Source organism: Dromiciops gliroides, chromosome 2 (assembly GCF_019393635.1).
Source record: "Dromiciops gliroides isolate mDroGli1 chromosome 2, mDroGli1.pri, whole genome shotgun sequence".
Lineage (NCBI taxonomy): Eukaryota > Metazoa > Chordata > Mammalia > Microbiotheria > Microbiotheriidae > Dromiciops > Dromiciops gliroides.
Window position 1 is genome coordinate 545257157 of NC_057862.1, and position 22391 is coordinate 545279547.

Below are 22391 nucleotides of genomic sequence, written 5' to 3' on the forward strand. Positions count from 1 at the left end.
CTGAGTTCAAATCTGGCCTCAGACACTTAACACTTACTAGCTGTGTGACCCTGGGCAAGTCACTTAACCCCAATTGCCTCACTTAAAAAAAAAAAAAGAAAGAATAAGTATATGAAGTCAAGAGCTAACATATATAAGGAAGAAATGCTAAAGGGCATCACCAGTAAAAGCAGGTAGAATACAGTATTGTCTAGTAATACTGTTGTTGACAGTTTTAGAAATGAGAGCTATAGTAATTAGATGTTAAAAAGAAATTTAAAAGTATGAACAATGGCAATGAAGATGCTAAAATATTTCTATTTGTATATTTGATGACTCTACATCTAGAAAAACCTTGAGGCATTTAAAATGTCAATGTAGTAAAAATGTATTAAGTGTTTAATATGTGCAAGGCACTTTGCTAGGTGTTGGGGATACAAATACACAAATAAATCATCAGAATGTAAGCTCCTTTAGAGCAAGGACTTTTTTTTCCCTTTTAATTCCAAGCACTAAGCACAATGGCACATAGGTGCCTAATGAATGTTTGCTGTTTGATTGACCAAAAAAGTCTTTGTCTTCAAGAGACGACTCATTTTACTGGGGGAGATATAATGTACACAAATAAACACAGCACAGGGAAAATGGAGGGAGGAGCAAATACTAACAAACAAGTATGTGTATGTTAGGTGGGGTGAGGGTGGGTTGGGGAGGGATCACAGCCAGTGAAGGTTGGTTCAGTTTTGAGGAAAAACAAGGATCATGTCACCACTTTAGAAATGACATGTATTCTGGAAAACAGTTTGGAACTATGCCCAAAGGGCTATAAAGCTTTGAATACCATTAGTAGGTCTTTTCCCCAAAGAGATCATAAAAAAGGGAAAAGGACTCACATGTACAAAAATATTTATAGCTGCTCTTTTTGTGGTGGCAAGGAATTAGAAATTGAGGGGTTACCCATCAATTGGGAAATGGCTGAACAAGCTGTGGTATATGAGTGTAATGGAATACTATTGTGCTGTAAGAAACGATGAGCAGGCAGATTTCAGAGAAACCTAGAAGGACTTGCATGAACTGATGATGAGTGAGATGAACAAAATCAGGAGAACACTGTATACAGTATCAACAACATTTTGTGTTGATCAACTGTGAAAGACTTGATTCTTCTCAGCAATACAATGGTTCAAGATAGTTCCAAAGGACTCATGATGGAAAATGCTCTCCAAATTCAGGGAAAAAAAAATAACTGTTGAATCTGGATGCAGATTGAACCATACTATTTCTCGTTTTTGTTGTTGTTGTTTTTCTTTTTTGAGGTTTTTCCTTTTTGCTCTGATTCTTCTCTCATAACATGACTAATGCAGAAATATGTTTAATGTGATTGTACATACATAACCTATATCAGATTACTTGCTGTCTTGGGGAGGGGGGAGGCGTGAAGGGAAGGAGAAAAATTTGAAACTAGAAATCTTATAAAAACAAATGTTGAAAACTATCTCTAAATGTAACTGGAAAATAATAAAATATTTCTATGAAAAAAAATAAAGTGTAAATTCCTTGAGGGAAAAAGAAAAAAGAAATGACTTGTATTAAGAGCCTCCCAGGTTCTATTTACAAGGCATTATGACCTACAACATGACCATAAATTTCTCCTGCCCCTTTTCAAGGGTGCTGACTCTACTTACCTAACCCACTATTTCCCAATACTCCTCAATACATGCTCATCCCTACTTTCCTTCATGTTGCTTCCCTCACCTGAAATTCCCTCCCTTCTTTCTTCCACAAATCTTTCAAGGCTCAACTTAAATGCCAATCTCTCCATGAAATGGAGACTTCTCTCTGACTACTTTAGTTCTCAATGTTTTCCCATCACCTCAATTTCTACACAATTTAGAGTGTGGCCCACACAAAATATTTAAGTAAAATGTTCTGAATTCTTCAGTTTTATTTATGTGTTAGTCATCTATTCCAAAAGAGAGTATAAGATTCTTGAGGGGAAAGGCCAGATTATTTTCTCACTTCAAAAGAACCACACATAGGAATGAAAGAAACAAGCATTATATGTGCTAAGCACTATACTCAGTGTTTTACAAATATTATTTCATCTGATTTTTACAACTACCTTATCCCAATTTTAAAGTTGAAGAAACTGAGGCAGACAAAGGTTATATGACTTGTCAAGGGTTACAAAGCTATTAAGTGTCTGAGGTTAGGCTTGAAGTCAGGGCTTCCTGACTCTATACCCAGGGCTCTATCCATTGCATCATCTAGCTGTCTCTAGGCAGAAATACCAAAGTCAAATTGAGGAATAGGTTGTGTGTGTGAAATATGCTGGTTCTGAGATACTGTGAGGTGTCAGTGCAACATTTAGGTTGAGATGGAGAGAGCTGGAGATATAGGTGAATATTTCATTTAGAAAAGAGGTCAGGGATAGGGACATCATCTCAAAACACAAGATGACACTTAAACAATTTTTGTTGGCTCAGCTCAAGTTCAAACGCCCTCATGAAGGTTTTTAGGTATTTTAGGCTATGTTAAGTTATTTCCCTAAATTTACCCGGAATTTAAAATCACTATAACATAGTTTAGCATTTCACTGCTTTCTGATTATTTTACATTGGTAAGCTTTCTGAGAATGAGGACATATACTTCTCTTGTACCTTTTAAAATGCTGGGCATATAGTAGCATTTGTTAAAATACTTGTGGCTTTTGAATTCTTCATTTGTTTTGTTGGGTTTTTTTTGTTTGTTTGTTTTCTTTTTTGTGGGGTAATGGGGGTTAAGTGACTTGCCCAGGGTCACACAGCTAGTCAAGTGTCTGAGGCCGGATTTGAACTCAGGTACTCCTGAATCCAGGGCCGGTGCTTTATCCACTGCGCTACCTAGCTGCCCCGAATTCATTTGTAATGGCAACTCTATCCAGAATATGCTTATCTGGAAAATGATGAGTAGTAATTCTATCTCATTTAATAAATAAAAATCCTATTTTCATAGACTATCATTACCATCTCATGGTGTTTAAAATATTACTCCTAAAAACTTTGAAAGCCATTTTGTAGTTTTTGAACTAGAGGAATAAATTATATAATTCTTGCAACTTGTCCCAGCAGTATGGATGAAATTAAGCTAAGAGTTAAAGATATACAACTCTTGCACTAGAGGAAATATCCGCTCAATTAAAAATATTAAGAGTAGGAATAAAATAAAAATACTCCACTAAACATCCAGAACTGAAATCTTTAAATGAATTAGCAGCACTGTTAATCATTATTATAGCTTTTATTAACATTTTAATAGCACAAATCCCAAGCATTTTCATTCAGTATTCTTCACATCAAAGCAGTCTTCCATAGGTTTGTATGGCAAAATTAAATTACAGTTTGAACTTCTAGAATCTGAACATAACTTGAGACAAAACATGAAGACAGTAAATACTCTGAATCCTGCTTTACTATGGAGATGGAGGCATGCATTTTTGGGAGTTCTGAAAGAGTTTTATATATAAAATAGCCTCATTTTTGATTTAGGGAAATGAGATAAATTTGAAACTCAATCATAAGAATTCTTCAGGTCTCCAAGAAATTAAATATTATTCCTTCAGTTTAGCTACTTGAGCACCTCCAACTATTCAATACAGAGCTAACTGTATATTATCTGCATTAAGGAGATATATGTGAACATAAATATTTTAAATATTAATTCACAATCCTACTATGTGAAGAGCACTATGTGAGGAATTAGGAAACGTACAAAAACTAGTTCATTACCCTGAGGGAGATTACAATCTGTTAGAAAGATAACACGGGAAAATAAGTAGCTAAACATTAAATATTACATAACTAAATTAGAGAACAACAAAATACAGGAAGGTTATTATCAGCTATGCCTCATTTCAGTCACTAGTTTGAACTTTTTTAGTTCAGAAAACTTTTAATACCAACTTATTAGGAGTAAAAGATGAGTTAGGTTTTCCCCTTTTCTATTTTTTTCCCTCCAGTGAAATAGTTCCAAGGCAGCATGCAATAGAAAGAACATTGGATTTGGGGACAGGAGAGACTTAAGTTTAAATACTAAACATGCTGGGGAAAGTCATTTAACCTCACTGTATCTGTTTCCTTGTCTGTTAAATGGGGATAATAATGTTTATCCTAACTCACAGGATCATTGTAAAGAAATCATTTCACAAACCTTAAAGCACTACAGAAATAGGAACTACTTTTATTTAGGCAGACAGGGAAAAATGACAAAAGGCATGGATAATATAGAAAGGTATTGGAGATGAATGTTCTTTCATTTTAACTCTGTCCTCACCACATCAAAGCTATCCTTTTGTTCTTTATCTCACTCTCCACAGAAACTGTTCCAAACCCTCTCTCCCCTCCTCACCTCTCACATAGCCCCTTCCCTCACACTCTCAGCTGAAGATATTAATTCAAACTTTATTGAGAAAATAAGAAGTCATTTGTGGTGAGTTCTCTTTCCCCTTCTATAAATCTCAAAACCCAATGACATCAACACCATTCTCTCATTCTATACTCTAGGCTCTGATAAAGAGGTCACTTTTTTCTTTGCCAACCCCTCTACTTGTACCTGTCTATGTCTCTGTATCCCTCTTTTCCTCCCCTGCTCCTTCCTTCTTCTCTCTCTCATGTTCAACTTCTCATCATCTCTTGGTTCTTTCTTTGCTACTTTCAAAAATGTTCATGTCTCTCTTACTGTTAAAAAATATTTATTTATTTTTTGTGGGGCAATGAGGGTTAAGTGACTTGCCCAGGGTCACGAAGCTAGTAAATGTCAAGTGTCTGAGGTCGAATTTGAAGTCAGGTCCTCCTGAATACAGGACCAGTGCTTTATCCACTGCGTCACCTAGCTTAAAAAATTCTAACAAGACCATACCATTCCCTTTAAATTTATAGTCCTACATCTCTCCTGCTTTTCACTACCAAACTTAAAAAAAAAAAAAGTGGTCCATATTCTTTGCCTCCACTTCCTCTGTTCTCATTTACTTTTCAACCCTTTAGCTTCTGATTTTATCACTCAAGTGAAAACCTCTATATCTAAAGTTACCAGTTACCTCTTCTTTTTTTTTTTTTTTAAAGTGAGGCATTTGGGGTTAAGTGACTTGCCCAGGGTCACACAGCTGATAAGTGTTAAGTGCCTGAGGCCGGATTTGAACTCAGGTACTCCTGACTCCAGGGCCAGTGCTCTATCCACTGCGCCATCTAGCTGCCCAACCAGTTACCTCTTAAATGTCAAATGAGATGGCCTCTTATCAACTCTTATTATCCCTGACCTCTTTGCAGCATTTGGCACAATTGACCACCCTCATTTAGCCTGCTTAATTGTACTACGATATTTGATACTTGACTAACCTCTCCATACACATTGGAGAAGGAATAACCCACCTTTCCAACCTTGATTTAAAATTTTTTTAATGATTTGCTATCAACTAACATAAATCCAAAAACCTCAAATCTATGATATAATCTTGTCATTGATAACATATTAAATTTAACATGGCAGTAAAAACATTCCCTTGCTTCTGTGTTCCCCACTGCACCTCCCTATGGTCTCTGTGTATTTTAAAAATATTTTACTGATACTCTTTTCCTTCCTCTCTTTCCTTATTCTTAGCATCACTATCACTACTTCCCTAACAAACCATCTTCATACCCCAATGAAAGCCTTCCCTTGTAATCAAGTATAATCAAATGAAAGAAGTTTGGTTGCAATGGCCATATCTAGAAATCTAAGCCTCATTCTAAGTCTACAGCCCATCCATCACATCTCCCCAAGATGGGGGAGGCATATACTAGGATCAGCATTCAGGAGTCAGGATTGGCCTTGCATCAATCAACTTCTTAAGGTTTTCAGTCTCCCCTCCGCTTCCCATTGCGGTTATTATATAAGTAGTTCTCCTAGTTCTATCCACTTCAAACTTTGTATCAGTGCACACAAATTTTCCCATGTTTCTAGGAATCCAGCACTTTTGTAATTTCTTACATTGCAACAATATTCTATTAGATTCATATACCACAACTTGCTCAATCAATATCAGATTGAGGGGTCCCCACTTTGTTTAAAGTTCTGTGTTGCAACATAAAATGCTATTATAAATGCTTGTTGTCAGACTTTTAAACAAATATTTTTGTATATACATAGCACTCCATTTCGCAAATCTTTTCACTGGCTGCTTCCATGCCTGGACTTCATTATTTTCTCACCTCCTAAAATACATCACTGTTTCCTTCCTTTCCTTGACTTTATATAGCTCCAACTTATGTTTGAAGTCCTTTTTTTTTTGTTTTTGCAGGGCAATGGGGGTTAAGTGACCTGCCCAGGGTCACACAGCTAGTAAGTGTCAAGTGTCTGAGGCCGCATTTGAACTCAGGTCCTTCTGAATCCAGGGCCAGTGCTTTATCCACTGTGCCACCTAGCTGCCCCCTGAAGTCTTTTTTGATCCTTCAGTTGCTAGTGTCTTCCTCCTCCTCCAAAATTACCTTGCATTTATTCTGTATATGATTATATGTATTGGATCATATAAGTCACCAAACAGAAACAACATCTTGAAGGAGGAGCTTTTTCATTTTTGTCTTGGTATACAAAATACTTAGCACAGTGCCCCACACATAGTAGGCAATTAGTAAGAAGTTTTCTGATTATTTGATTTAACAGATGATACCAAGAACTGGGAAATAGGCAGGCAACTTGTCTAAAGGTTGGGGTCAGTCAGAATTGGAAATAAAACCCAGGTTTCCTCAAATCTCATTCAAATTTTTATTTTCCAAAATCAGATAATTGTTTTCTTGGCAGCAACCTAAATTCTAAATACTACATTCTGTATATAGATTGAGAATGCAATACCTGTTTTTATTATTAGATTTGTAATGCTTTGTACTTTTCCACTAATAAAATTATAACAGAATTTAAAAATTGCACTACATTGAGTATCCCTCTTCCCTGCTGGCTCACATATTGTAACCTTCTGTTAAAAAGAGACAGTAAGGTAGAGTGAAAAGAGCTCTGGACTTGGAGTTAAGAAGGCATAGATTCAAATTCTACCCAACACTCAGTAGCTCTGTGAGCCTGAGCAAGTTACTCAGCCTACAAAAGTGCCACAAGCAACAAGATAGACCTTTTCTACTAGGTCACAGATGGGATGTGATTGGTTGAAAGAGTTCTGAGGCAGGAATTGTACACACTGTCAAAAGATCTAGCATATATTTAGCATGCTTAAATCCCAGATTTGTATTAAGGGATAAAGATCACTGTATTATATTTAAACCATCTCCAAAGTCCTATTCTGATGCCTCAAGGTGGTATAGAAACAGTTTCTTTAAACATTTTAAAAAAAAAAAAACTTTTTAATTGATAATTTTTGCTTTTCCAGCATCCACATTTCCCTCTCAGGGAACCAACCTTTGCCCCTTTCAGGCAACCATCCTTTACAGTAATGAATTAAAAAAAAGGAGAATGAAATTATTTTAGAAAAATGAATCAACATCTACAACAGAGGCATCAAAATCAAATAAAAATGGTTTTCTGCTAGCCCTGACTTAAAAACCCACAAATTAACACCATCTATGTTGTACTATATCTTAATTAATTTTGTTAAACATTTTCAATTACATTTTAAAAATTATTTTTATTTTGGTTAAATAAAATTATTTTATTATTTTTCAGTTACATGTAGAGATAGTTTTCTGCATTTGTTTATATAAGATTTCTAATTTCAAATTTTTCTCCCTCCCTCCCCTCCCTCCCCCCCTCCCCTAGACAGCAGGCAATGCAATATAGGCTTTATATATATATATATATATATATATATATACATACACACACACACACACACACATATATATATATATATTCAATTACATTTTAATCTGGTTCATACAGCACTGGGTAGTTCTACAGGACACTTGTGCTACGCCTAAATCAACCTTTGGTCCTACACCTCTGCAAAGAAGCAGGAAGAAGGTTTTTCTTATATATTTTTTCTTAGGATCAAGCATAGTTATTATAATTTTGTGACACTCAGTTTCAATTATTTTATTATTGTTGTCATTCATCTTCATTTCCATTGCTATAAGGTGATATGGTTTAACAACTCAACAGTATAGTTGAACAGCCATTCTGATTCTTTCAAGAAGAATTCAGAGCTAATTCTTCCAACATTAAACTAATGGAAATGTACACTCATCCTTCTGGGATGATGTGATGAAAAAATCCAAAATTCTCAGCAAGTGAACAATCCATGACACTTCTCTAGCTCTTTCTGAGGGGCAGGGCTAATTTGTAATCGAGGAGATATAGATTACTGTGATTTATCCAATGAGAAATCAATGAGTTCCCTACCAACTCATGTTTCCTGAGCCACATGACTTTGCCATAATGGAATTGCCTCTCCAAATAAACATGCTTACCTACATGAGGCTTTTACTTTTGACACAGAACCAAATAAGCAAATAGCACATCATAACAATAAAACAATGCATAACAAAGTATTTACTGTGTAGCACAAACCTGTCCTTTCCTAGAAGCTACTTTGAGAACAAATAAGTTCTTCGAAATATGGTTATTCTGTAATGCAGGACTCATAGCTCTTTCTTTCTAATGACATATGGACTTAGGATCTTATAGGCTTTAAAGCAAAGAAACAAAGAGCTTTTCTGAGTTTTGTCTGTTTCACAGAAGACATAGAATTCATGTTAGCCTATTCCAGAGAAAGAATGATGAGCAGGAGGGCAGCTAGGTGGCACAGTGGATAAAGCACCGGCCCTGGATTCAGGAAGACCTTAGTTCAAATGTGACCTCAGACACTTGACACTAACTGTGTGACCCTGGGTAAGTCATTTAACCCTCATTGCCCCTCAAAAAAAAATGGTGAACAGGCATAGTGTCAGGCTCATGCAAAAAGGCCTTGTCATCTTTTGACTGGATGGATGCAGTAGTTTCCTAATATATTTCCCTGCATCCAGCCCTTTCTTTTTCAATTCATCATCCAAATAACTGCTAAACTGCTATTTTCAATATGTAGATCTATCCATGTTCTCCCCAGCTCATTCCACTGCCCCATCATGCACCCTGGGCATGGGCCATGAAAAGGCATCAAACTGGGAGATGAAATATCATGTGCAAGAACCAGGAATATGGCAAACAGCCTGCCAAGTTGTAGAGTACATAGGAAAGAAATCTAAGAAGGTCAGAAATGGTAGCAATAGATCAGGTTTTCAAGGGCTTTTAAAGTAAAAGAGGATATTATATTTGATCCTTGATGAAACATGGAGCCATTAGAGTAGGGGGTGACAAAGTTAGATGTGTAATAGTCTAGGTGTGAGGTGATGATGGCCCGTGCCAGGGTGCTGGCTGTGTGAATAGAGAGAAAGGGATATTTATGAGATATTTTGAAGGCAGAAAACATAAGATTTAGCAACATATTGTTTATGTCGAGTGAGTATGGGTGAAGAGTCGAGTATATGACACTGAGATCAGGGGGCTGAGTAACTGGGAGGATGGTGGTTGCCTTGACAGTAATGGGGAAGTCCAGAAAAGGGGAGGGTTTGAGGGAAAATAAAATGAGTTGTTGTCTATAGGACACTAAGTCTGAGGTGTCCAATAACCAGGTGGTGTAGGATTGAGTCAGGAGAGTTTAGAAATAGATAAATAAATCTGAGAATCATTTGCAGAGAGATGCTAAAGTGAACCCGTGGGAGCAGATGAGATCACCAAGTTGGATAGTACAAAGGGAAAAGATCAAAGAGAGACTCTTAAGGGGCACCCATGATAAGTGAGTGTAACCTGAAGGAAGAGACAGCAAAGGAGACTAGAACTTAACAAATGATTACTGAATTGAATAGAATATTAGCTCCTAGAGACCCGGGACTAATTTTTTACTTTTGTATTTTACAATTAAGCACAGTATCTTCTACATAGGTCAAATACCAAAATCAGTGGAAAAATCAAATCTTTCTGGCCTTGAGAACTAGATTGCTTTAGTTAGGTAAAGGCTTCTTCCATTAGAGAAAGTTAAATGTTATTAGTCTATTATATCACTGCAACATTTTTTTGATGGAAAAAAGAAATTTAAAAAATGTAAGAAGAAACAAAAAAAGAAAGGAATACTTTGATTTTTTGAAAAATTTTCATTTTTATTATGAACTTGGCAAGCATCAAACATGAACATTTACTTCTGCAAAGCTAAAAAGAAAAAGAGGATTGCAGATGATACCCTGAATAGGTATTACATACAGCTTGGTTTGTTTTTAAGCATGTATTAAATTTAACACAGTAGTTTTAAAATTCCCCTGCTTGTGTGTCTGTCTCTCTTCTGTTATTTTAAAAATTTCATTTTTAAATAATAATTTTTAAATAAATAAAATAAATAATTTTAAATAAATAAAATAAATAATTTTTAAATAAATAATTTCATTATTACTTTCTTTTCTTTTCTTTTTCTTTTTGGTATGATTATCACTACTCTCCATTCCCCCTCTAACTCTCCCTTCTCTGAATTCCCTTGAAGCCTTCCTTTGTAACAAATAAATGTTGGTAAAGCAAAACAAGCTGACATATTGAAGTCTTAAAAGCACGCGCGAGCATGTGCGCGCGCACACACACACACACACACACACACACACACACACGTATATATTCTTCATCTTTGGTACATCACTTCCCTGCCAAGAGATGGAAAATATGATTTAACAGCAGATTTCTGGAGTCAGGATTGGTCACTACACCGATTAGAGTTCTTAAACCTTTCATATAAGTCCTTATAGGCTTCTCTGAATCCACTCTCTCAGAGTTTACTCTTTTATACCTATAAATTTTATATAGGAATTAAGATACAAAATTTAATCACAAACTGATTTCAGGAATAGTTTTACAAAATGTTTTATTTTCTAAATAGTAGCAGCAACAGAAAGATTATGGACCCTGGATTCTTATTCTGTCATGAGATTTAAGATCAAAAGTTTGTATTATATCGGGATACAATACAGCAGAGAATAAACACCCGTGTCATTCTATTGTGAATTTTTTCTTTGCTCCTATTTTCAACATTTGTTACTAAGGGGTACATGCTTGAATGAAACTTTGATCCCATACTCTTGTATGGTGTAGGGAGGCCCTACTTGATTCTGAGTTTGGTGTTTAAGACTATGCATTACCTTCTTCAAAAATTGTAGGCCACTGTTTCCTACTGTGGTTCAAAACCAGGCTACCTTGAATACTGGTTTGAGCTAGGGCTTCCTAGATGCTGGTTTATTCCATTCTTCTGCCAAAGATGGGGCCTAGGGCCCCAAGAAGAGCCCATACTGGGGGCTTGTCTCGGCCAATTTCCTGCCAGGGATGAAATCCTTGGATAACCCTATGCTCGATGCTCCTTCCTAATTTGGCTATCTTTTGCTATTTCTCACTTCACCTTCTCTCTACCCTTACCCATCTCTGCTCTATACTTAACAAGATTTTTGGCAATCTTTTTATGTAGGTCCAAAATTGATGGAGGAGTTAATAATAGCTAATTATACTTGAATTTCATAATTACTGTTCCATTTGCTAAATTTTTAGAACTTTGCTGGATTATTTGTGAGGGATAAGGCTAGAAATATAAGAGAAAAAATAAATGCAGAACATAATGAAGAAATACTTTAGAATGAAAGATGTCGAAGGAATAAAAACAGAAGATGAGAGTAGCTCAACAAGTCTAAGGAGAGTTTCATAGAAAACAATTCCTAGCCATGAGCACTAGAGAAAAAGGAAATGAAATATATATATATATATAAAATGAAAGAGTAAGAAAGAATAAAAAAAGCAAGGAGAATTAATACCTAAGAACACATAGTGGCAAATCTTACCCAAGAATTTAATTCTGAAAATTAATATAGGACAAACAAAAAATGATTTTATGACATAAGAAGACATGTTGAAATAAAATAAAAATGCTAAAATAACAAAAGAAAATATAAGGTACATATATTTTAAAAAACTGACCTGGAAAACAAATGAAGGGGAGATAATATAGGAATTTTCAGACCATCTGAAAATGATGACCCAAAACAACATCAAAAAACACTTAGCTGCTACATTCCAAAAAATCATAAATGAAAATTGCCAAGATCTTTTAGGATCAGAGGTCAAAAGTGAAAATAGGAAGAATCTACCAGTTACCTCCTGAAACAAATTGCCAAATGAAAATTAACAGGAAAATCAAAGTAAAAGTCCAGAGATACCAGATCAATGAAACAATACTGCATGTAATAAAATGAAAACACTCAAATAGCAAGGAGCAATAGTCACAATCACATAAGCCTGGGCAGATGAAGAGGATAGCTTAGAATAAGATATTCCAAAAGGCAAAAGATTAAGATTAACAACCAAGAAAAAGTTATCTAGCAAAAATGAGTATGATCCTACAAGGGCAAAAATTAGACCTTTAAAGACACAGAACATTTCCTGGCATTCCTGATGAATAGCCAGAACTAAATATTATACTTTGAAATGGAGAAGTCAAGAAAGATTTAGAAAGGTACAGGCATTTGATTAACTTGAAGGGACTGTATTGTTTACATGCTCATATTAATTTTTTTTGTTTGTTTGTTTTTGTTTTTTTGTTTTTGCAGGCATTGGGGGTTAAGTGACTTGCCCAGGGTCACACAGCTAGTAAGTGTCAAGTGTCTGAGGCCGGATTTGAACTCAGGTACTCCTGAATTCAGGGCCGGTGCTTTAACCACTGCGCCATCTAGCTGCCCCATGCTCATATTAATTTCCCATTATTATGAGCTCTATAAGGACAGTCTTTTTACTTCTTTTTGTAACTCTACAGTGCCTGGCACATAGTAGGCATCTAATAACTGTTGACTAATAGGAGAAGATACAGGTGTCCTCAAACAGACACAGTATCTTCAAACGTGATGGAAAAAGTTAAATACAATATACAGAAAGCCCGGGGTGGTTTTCATCTGTTTGATGTCTTAGAAGAAGGAAATGGGAGAGATAGGGGACTCTAGTGCAGAGGAAAGGAATAGGATAGAGAGGGGGAAACCTACTATTTCATTTAACAGGAGTGGCATGAGATGAAGAGCATACAAATATGGAGGAAGGAATGGGGAGAAAGGGCATAACGTGAACCTCACTTTCATCTAAACAGGATAAAGGAAGGTTGACAAACACACAAACACACAAATAGACACAAACACATAGAGTGGTATAAAGGGGGCAGCTAGGTGGCACAGTGGATAGGGCATTGGCCCTGGAGTCAGGAGGACCTGAGTTCAAATCCAGCCTCAAACACTTGACACTTACTTGCTACGTGACCTTGAGCAAGTCACTTAATCCTCACTGCCCCCCCCCCCCAGAGTGGTGTAAAATACATTAAATTCAACTAGGAAATAGGTGTGGACAGGGAAAGAGGGGTTTAAGAAGGAATGCAGGATAGGAAAGAGAGTAGTTATAATTTCACAAATAAAATGCAGAAAAGTAGAAATATTAAACACATCATTTACTGATTATAATGTATATTGAATAAACTTATATTCAATAAAAGTCCTTTAAAGAAAGAATTAAAAATTCGATACTAAATAACTTAATCCTAAAGAACTGTTGGGCCAGTGACCAAATTATAAAAGACAATATTTCATCAAAGAAAATTATAACACAACAAAACTCATGAAATGTAGCTAAAGTAGTCTTTAGAGGTTAAATAGTCTTCTAGCAGTCTAAACAGTCATCAATAAATGTGAAAAAGGAAAAATCAACAAATCGGGCATGTAAGCAAAAGAAAGTAGAAAAAGGGCAATTCAAAACACCTCAACGAAATACTGAAGTAGAAATTCTCAAAATTAAATAAGAGATCAACAAAAATGAAAGAAATAAATCATTGAATTGATAAATAAACCTAGAATTACAAAGTCACTAAATTGTATATAACTTTTGACCCAGCTATACCACTATTAGGCCTATAATATACCAAAGAGATCAAAGAAATAGGAAAAAGGTTCCATATGTATAAAATTCTTTATAATAATTCTTTTTTTTTTTAAATTAGTAAAGAAGTGAAAACTAAGGAGGTTTCCATCTATTGGGAAATGGCTAACCAAATTATGGCATATAAATGTAATGGACTGGGCATTAAGACATTGAAAAATGGATGATATCAGAAAAACCTGGAAAGATCTATATGAATGTAGACTAAGTTGAATAGAACCAAAACAACTGATGCAATAACAACAGTATTTGAAAAACAACTTTTAAAGACTTGAAAACACTGAATGTAATGACCAACTACAATTCCAGAGGGCTGATAATGGAACATGTTACCTACCTCTTGATAGGGACATTATGGACTCAAAATGCAAAATAAAATACCTTTTTTGGACATACTTTTACTACACATATTTATTAAATGTTCTTTGTTTTCCATTTTTTTTCCCAAGGCTGGCAGTGAAGAGATAGTGTAACATAAAAGGGGGAAAGGAATGGTGGTTACAAAAAGGGGGGGGGTTATGATTTATAAAATGTAGACATGAAAAAAGAAGGAAAGGCAGACATAAAGAAACAGACTAGCAGAACAGCTTTGAAAGCCACAAGTTGACTATCAAAGATTAAAAAGAAAAGCAAGTTGTTTATAACAGAGATCTACAGTTTCATACCCTCTTTTTGTACTCTGTTGTGATTAGATTACATGTAGAATAATGTGTTCAAATTGAAGCATTATAGTTTAAGAGTGACATTAACAACAGAGAAAATTTGGAAAAGAAAAACTAGAATCACAAAGGGGCAGGAGTCCATACCATATAAAAATTATTTCAGAGAATTAGGGATATTTTGTCTGGAAAAGAGAAGACCCAGGGGAGATATGGAAGATGTCTTCAAAGTATTTGAAAGGCTATCCAAAAGTGGAAAGTGTAGTTCCTCCTTACTGGAGGTCTTTAGGTAGAAGAATCTAAAAAAGTAGCAAGGCTTAGATTAGATGACTAATGTAGTCCCTTCCAAAGACTAGACAGTCAATGTAGTCCCTTCCAACTCTGAGACTGAGTGATTATAGGACTCCTGTATCCATCTCCTCTCCATGAAGAAGAAAGCACTTTAGTGAAGTATCTCAGGACCTTACCTCATCACCTACATGTTTTCTAGTTTTTGAATGGCTGTCATATTAAAGATAAATCAGACTTTGACCCAGGAGGGAAAAACCAGGAGCAATGAATGTATGTTACCAAAATGTAACGCTTTCCAAAAGTGGAATGGCCTGCCTCAAGAGACAGTAGGTTCTTTCTTATTCACTGGAGGTCTTCAAGAAGATTCTTGAGAAGCAACTGCTGGTTGTTATAGCAGGGCTTCCTTCTGGTATAGATTGAGTTTGGACTAGATTACCAATCAAGTCCCTTCCAATTCTACATTCTTTGACTATGGTGAAAAGAGTTAATGGCTCACGCATTCAGTATCTCTACATCTCAGTAACATTTTATATTATCCGCTTAAAAGTCTGAAATTTGTATGCAAACCTGCCATTTTGAAGTCCTATATTTTTCCATATATTGCAATTAGTGAAAATGTGATACCGATCCCAACTCCAAACAATTACATTCCTACCTATAATTTTGCGGCATTCAAGCCACACATATTTTTACTGAAATATTCTTAAAATATAAAATTCTACAAGGTACTCATATTTTACTTACTTATGCTACATAAATTCCATTTAATCTACTAAGAAGGTTTTTCCAGTATGTTCAAAAGAAAAACTTACCCTTATTTATTTTCTTTTTAAAAAGCATGCTTGTTAAAATTAATTCTATAAAAATTACTGATTCTACTAGCAAGGAATCCTAAACTTGAAAAGCTGACTTTTTGATTATTCGGTAAATATCTGCTAAGTCTGTTATATGCAGGGTATTCAATAAGGAGGAATAGTACTAGGCAATCACCTCTTGAAAGAAGGAAATTATTTATTTTTTGTCTTTGTATCCTCAGAGCCCACCATTTAGGAGACAATAAATACTTATTAATTAATTGATCTAAAAGACATGGAATTTATAAGCTATCTATTTTTGGGGGGGTGGGGCAACGGGGGTTAAGTGACTTGCCCAGGGTCACACAGCTAAGTAAGTGCCAAGTGTCTGAGGCCGGATTTGAACTCAGGTCCTCCTGAATCCAGGGCCGGTGCTTTATCCACTGTGCCACCTAGCTGCCCCCTTATAAGCTATATAAAAAGAAAATAAAGTTGCAAAATGACATATGAACATTTATAAAACAACATATCAGTAAAAATGTTATAAAATGATCTGAATACAGAAACACTGAAGGGACAGCGAGTAAAGGACTAATTTGGTCAGATTAATAAGGGAAGCCTTTCTGGAAGAGGCAGAGTTGGAAATAAAAAAACAAGAAATATGAATTGGCAAAAAGATGAGACTTTTCTAGGAGAGGAAATAATCTTTTCAAATGAGAATCTTTTATTCCAAAGAATCTCAATGTGCTTTATAAATTATCTCATTGAAACCCAATTATTAATATACTATCAATCAGACCTAGTGAACATAAAAATGAAGGTACTATCAGTAATACTCTATAATCCAGTTTAAAGTCTGACACAGACTGGATGAAAACAATCCAGGATAAGAACCAAGAGGAGGAGGTCATAAAAATAAAATGAAAATTAAGTAAATAAAATGGCGCTTAGATCCCAAGGATGTAAAAACATTTACTTGTCTGTGACAACATTCAATGTAAAGGCCATATGACATTCATACTCTAATATGACAATGCCTACAACACTAAAATATCTCTTAAATGGGACTTATAAGGAAACCAATAGATAATTCTAGTCAAGGTATTTTTGTTTTTGGAAATTTCTAAGTTTAGGAAATATCTCAATCATACAACTCTTAAGAAGAGAACAAACGTACCTTTCCATGACAGCCAGGCACTCTTTTCTCCAAGTAAATCGACTACCTCGACGTAGTCTGAAGGTGCCAGATGTTGCAGTGACTGGGGGAGGTGTCTGTCTCCACTCTGGGTCTTCTACTGGAATGGGAGCAGGCCTCATACTTAGGGTAGCACCTAAAATAAAACCAATATTTCTTAATAGATTGAAGATTCTTTAGTCCTTACAAATGCTAATAAAACTATGCCATGTAATGCATGAATAAATAAAGCATATGCTTCTGTCATATCCCTCCATTTCAATCCCCAGACATTAACTTATTATCACCACAATATCTAGCTCACATTTATTTAGACTTAAGGTTGCAAAGTACTTTTCACACATTATCTCAATTGATACTCATGACCACCCTGTAAGATATGTGCTATTATTATCCCCATTTTACACAGAAGGATTCTGACTTCCCCTCCTTAATTTTATTTGCATAATATAACTTTAGCATTAAGATTCTATTTCGGTAGGAAATTCTCCCCCCCCCCCCTTTCAGAGAGTAAGAAGAAATTTTAGTCCCTCTTGGGCAAAACCAATCTAGATTCTTCTACACTGTTTAATAGAAGGTCTGGAATTTAAAATATCTTGAATGACTAAGAAAATGTTTGTATTAATTAAAACATTTGGTTCTTTTGGTGTTAAATAAAGGGCTCAACTTTACATCGCTGGAGTGAAAAATAAGTAATTTTGATTTTTTACCTAGTAATAATTCTACTATTCAACTTTTCCCTTAGGAAACAATTATTAATTGTTATAACAGTATATTATTATTATTATTATTTTTTTTTTTGCTGGGCAATGAGGGTTAAGTGATTTGCCCAGGGTCACACAGCTAGTAAGTGTCAAGTGTCTGAGACTGGATTTGAACTCAGGTCCTCCTGAATTCAGGGCCGGTGCTTTATCCACTGTGCCGCCTAGCTGCCCCCATAACAGTATATTATTAAGAGGAAGAAGAGTAAAAATTGTTTATATAGAAAGTCTTCTTAATATACTATAGGATTACTTAAAAATTTTACATTTGGAACCTTTCATTTCCCTCATCTGGTATTTTTCTTATTAAGGTTTTAAGTAATAAAGTCTTATTAATACAGATTGCATTAATAAACAAAGTGCAACAGGAAGGGGCCATTTTTTCTGGCAGATCCTTTCTTCTGAGACATTGCTAACTAAATGAGCATGAGCCGTTTTTAAATGTCAAGTACTTTAGGAGAAATATAAACATTTGATATACTAATTACAAGTCATCTTAGTCAATTCATTAAATCAGGTTTGATTGGACCACTAATCAGCACTTTGCTGACCAAATTCCTATGACTATATGCACTGAATATATTAAATTATATTTTTAGAAGTTATAATTCAAATTTTTCACTGTCAGACTAGTCTTCTTTACCAAATGGCCTGAATTAGTTATTTCTTTGTATATTTCTCTTTGAATGCAAGCTTGGGGTAAGCAGGAATTATTTCAGTCTTTGTACTTGTATTTCCAGTATCTAGCACAGTGCCTAGTACACAGTAGATGCTTTTAAAAATTCTCATTTTTTAAAGTGTATTTTTATAAATTTTAATGTGTTTCATTTTTACATCACCTACATTTATAGATTACTCTCACCTTGTGAGGACTCTTGTAACAAAGTAAAACAGTTAAGCAAAATAAATACTATTGTGACCTCATTTAAAAGTATAGTAACCTCACTCTACACTCCACCCCCCTCATATTTCTCCAATTTAAAAAAAGTTAACATAAACCTATTTTTTATTTTTCCAATCATTTACCCCACTGGGAAAAAAAGAAAAATAAAATTTCTTGTAATAGATATGCATAGTCAAGCAAAACAAGTTTCCTCGATAATGATATACACATGATATATATATGTCTCATTGCACATGCTAAATTAATCACTTCTCTATAATGGATAGCATGCTTCATCATCAGTCCACTGGAATTATGAATAATTACTGTATTGATCAAAGTTCTTACAGCTTTCAAGGTTTGTTTTTGCAGTGTTGTTATTTTATATTTTCTTTTCTCCTAGTTCTACTCATTTCATTCTTCACCATTAAGTACATAAAAGCCTTTAAAATTATTCATTTCTATAATAATGATGTTATACAATAAATCATTACACAGGTTCTGCTTGATTCACTTTGTATCAGTTCATTAAGTCTTTCTATTTCTTTTTGAAATCACCTATTCATTTCTTTCTTTCTTTTTTTTTTTTTGTGAGGCAGTTGGGGTTAAGTGACTTGCCCTGGGTCACACAGCTAGTAAGTGTTAAGTGTCGGAGGCCGGGTTTGAACTCAGGTACTCCTGAATCCAGGGCCGGTGCCTTATCCACTGAGCCATCTAGCTGCCCTTCCTATTCATTTCTTACAACACAATAGTACTATCACATTCATGTACCACAACTTATTCAGCCATTCCTTGACTGTCTGACATCCTCTTAGTTTCTAATATTTTTGCTACCAAAAAAAGAGCTGCTATACATATTTTTGAACATAAAAGGGCCTATTCCTTTTTCCTTTATCTCTTTTGAGCATAGGCCTACCAGTAGTATTCCTGGGTCAAAGGTCACATACAGTAGATGCTTAATGTGTTGAGTGATTGACTAAAAGATACCTTATTATATAATTTGGTATGCTTTTGTATCATTAAGTATATGTATGTGTGTGTGTTTCCTTCCATATATGTATGTTTGTCTGTCTTATCTCAAAGGCTAAATGCCTGAGGGGTTGACTATTATGTGCTTCCTTCACCTGAGTCAAATGTAAACTGCAGAACAGGATTGTTTTATCTTATATTGCAAGTTGGGAATAATGCCTTGCATATAATATATTACAGGAAAGGTTTTGTGAATTAATCTCAATGTGTCCAGCATATAAAAAAAGAGATATAATCAAAATTGTACATTTTATCTCCTGGACATTTTTTCTTTACCCCCAGTTTGGTCAAGAACTCTTATACCTAATAATAATAATAATAATAATAATAATAATAATAATAATAATAATAATAATAAGAAGAAGAAGAAGAAGAACAACAACAACAACAACAACAACAACAACAACAGATAGTATTTATTTAGCACTTTAAGGCTTGTAAAGCATTCCATCTGTTACCTTGTTTGATCATCACAATAATCCTGTGGGGTAGATGGTATTCTTATCCCTATCCTATAGAATAAACTAATGCTGAGAAAGATTAAGTGACTTGCCTATCATCAACTATATAAGGGTTTCTGAGGCCAGATTTGAACTCAGGTTTTCTGATTTCATGTTCATCACTCTATCCACCATACCAGTTCTAAAAGGTATTTCCTTCCGTGTGCCTCTAATTTGTTTATGATGTCACCTTTTATATTTAAATCCCATATTCATTTAGATATTTTATTGTATTATATGGTGTGAGTTCTTTATCTGAAATCAATCCCAACCAGACTGTTCTACAATTCTACAAAAAATTTTTTAAAGACTATACATTACCTCTGTAACTAAGGACTGTGAGTTTATCAAACACAATACTATGTTCATTTGGTTTTCTAAGCTGTGTACTTAAACTTTCCTAAAGATAAACTTTTCTATTTTTTTAACCAGTAACAAATAGTTACAATGATTACCACTTTGTACAATAGCTTGTACTGTGGTATTGTAAGAGCCCCTTCCTTACCACTTTAAAATCCCCCCCCCCACAAACTTTTGAGATCCTTTTGTTCTTCTACATAAATTCTGCTATTTCCCTGCCTAATTCTATAATATGATCTTTTGGTAGTCTGATGGGTATGTCAATGAAAAAGAAAATTAACTTATGACATAGTATCACTTTTATTTTACTGGCCCAGCCTTAGGAAATTAATATTTCTATAATTATTTAGGTAGACCTTTATTTGTATAGAGATGATTCTGCAGTTGCATTCATATAATTCATGTATATTCTGGGCAGGTGGAATCCCAAATATTTTTTTAACATTCAATAGCTATTTGAATGGTATTTCATTTTCTATCTTTCTCTGCTGAGTTGTGTTGGTGACATTTAGAAAGGCTCATTATTTGTGTGGATTTATTTTATATCCTGTTTGTTAAAATTATTATTTCAGTTAATTTGTTGAAATTTAAAAGATTTTTTAAAAAGTATACCAGCATTTCATCTACAAAAAGTGATAATGTTGCTTTTTACTTACCTACATTTATTCCTTCAATTTCTGTTAATTGTCCTGTTGCTAGGGTTAGCATTTCAATAACTATATTAAATAATTGTAATGGCAGTGGATATCTTTGCTTCCTGATTGTATTTTATTGCAAAGATCTCTAATATTTCTCCATTCAAGATGATGGTAACTCTTAGATTTAGAAAAATAATGCCTACCATATTAAGGAGAGGTCTATTTGTTCCTATGGTTGTTTGCTGTTTGTTTTAAACAGAAATGCTTATCATATTTTCTCAAAAGCTTTTTCCCAATTATTGATAGAATAACACCATTTAAATTGTTTTGTTTTTGGGGGGGGTTACTAACATGGTCTATTATATGTTTTCTAACACTGAACCCAAAATAATATGTTGCTGTATCAGATATGGTAATATTCTATTCAACATGTTTTATGCTAAAATTTATTAGGAATAGTGGACTATAGTTTTCTTTCTGTTTCCTCTCTCCCTGATTTAGTTATTAAAATCATATTTGTATCATAAAAGGTATTTGGTAATATCTTTTATATCCTTATTTTTACAAACAGCTTATATAATATTAGAATTAATAATTTGGGGGCAGGGAAGGGCAATGAGGGTTAAGTGACTTGCCCAGGGTCATACAGCTAGTTAGCGTCAAGTATCCAAGACCAGATTTGAACTCAGGTCCTCCTGAATCCAGGGCTGGTACTTTATCCACTGTGCCACCTAGCTGCCCCAGAATTAATTACTTTTAAAATGGTTGAAAGAATGTATTTGTAAATTCATCTTGTCTTGGTTTTTTTTTTCCTATGGAGTTCAGTTATATAGTTTCTTTTTTTCTGAGGCTAAGTTCTTTGAATCTCTGTTTCTTGTTAACATGAACATTTTATATACTCTGAAATATTCATTTCATTTAAATTATTAATTTTGTTGGTATAATATTTTATTTTTTCTTTGTTGTGAAAACTTCTATATCTTTTTCTGATATTGGAAATTTGGTTTTCTTCCTACTTCCCAGTATAAGACAAGTAATCTTTTCAATCTCCAAATCCCCCAGGACTTGTCCATTGTAAGATCTTGATTTCTTTTCACCAACTTCCCTTCACCTTCTCCTCTTTCATGTATACCCCCTTGGTGTAATGTAGTCCCACAAAAAAGAAATGATTCACCTGTTGGCAGGGTGTCACCAGGTTCTGTTCATGATGCCCCCCGTTCACCTCTTCACCTTTACTAGCTTTCTACCTTCACTTCCTAGTGTACATTTTGAAAGAAGTTTCTTACTGGGTTAATTCTGAAGCTAAATCTGTCCTT

At 34.6% G+C, this 22391-nt stretch overlaps 1 protein-coding gene across 8 annotated transcripts in view; it reads right to left on the reverse strand.

Moving 5' to 3' along the window:
- Positions 1-22391, reverse strand: part of HMBOX1 (homeobox containing 1) — a 266541-nt gene that overhangs the window by 65804 nt on the left and 178346 nt on the right. For all 8 annotated transcript variants that reach the window (XM_043988731.1, XM_043988733.1, XM_043988732.1 and 5 more), the window contains exon 7: positions 16887-17040. In XM_043988731.1, the coding sequence (XP_043844666.1) occupies positions 16887-17040 (154 nt within the window). The remainder of the gene's footprint in view (positions 1-16886; positions 17041-22391) is intronic.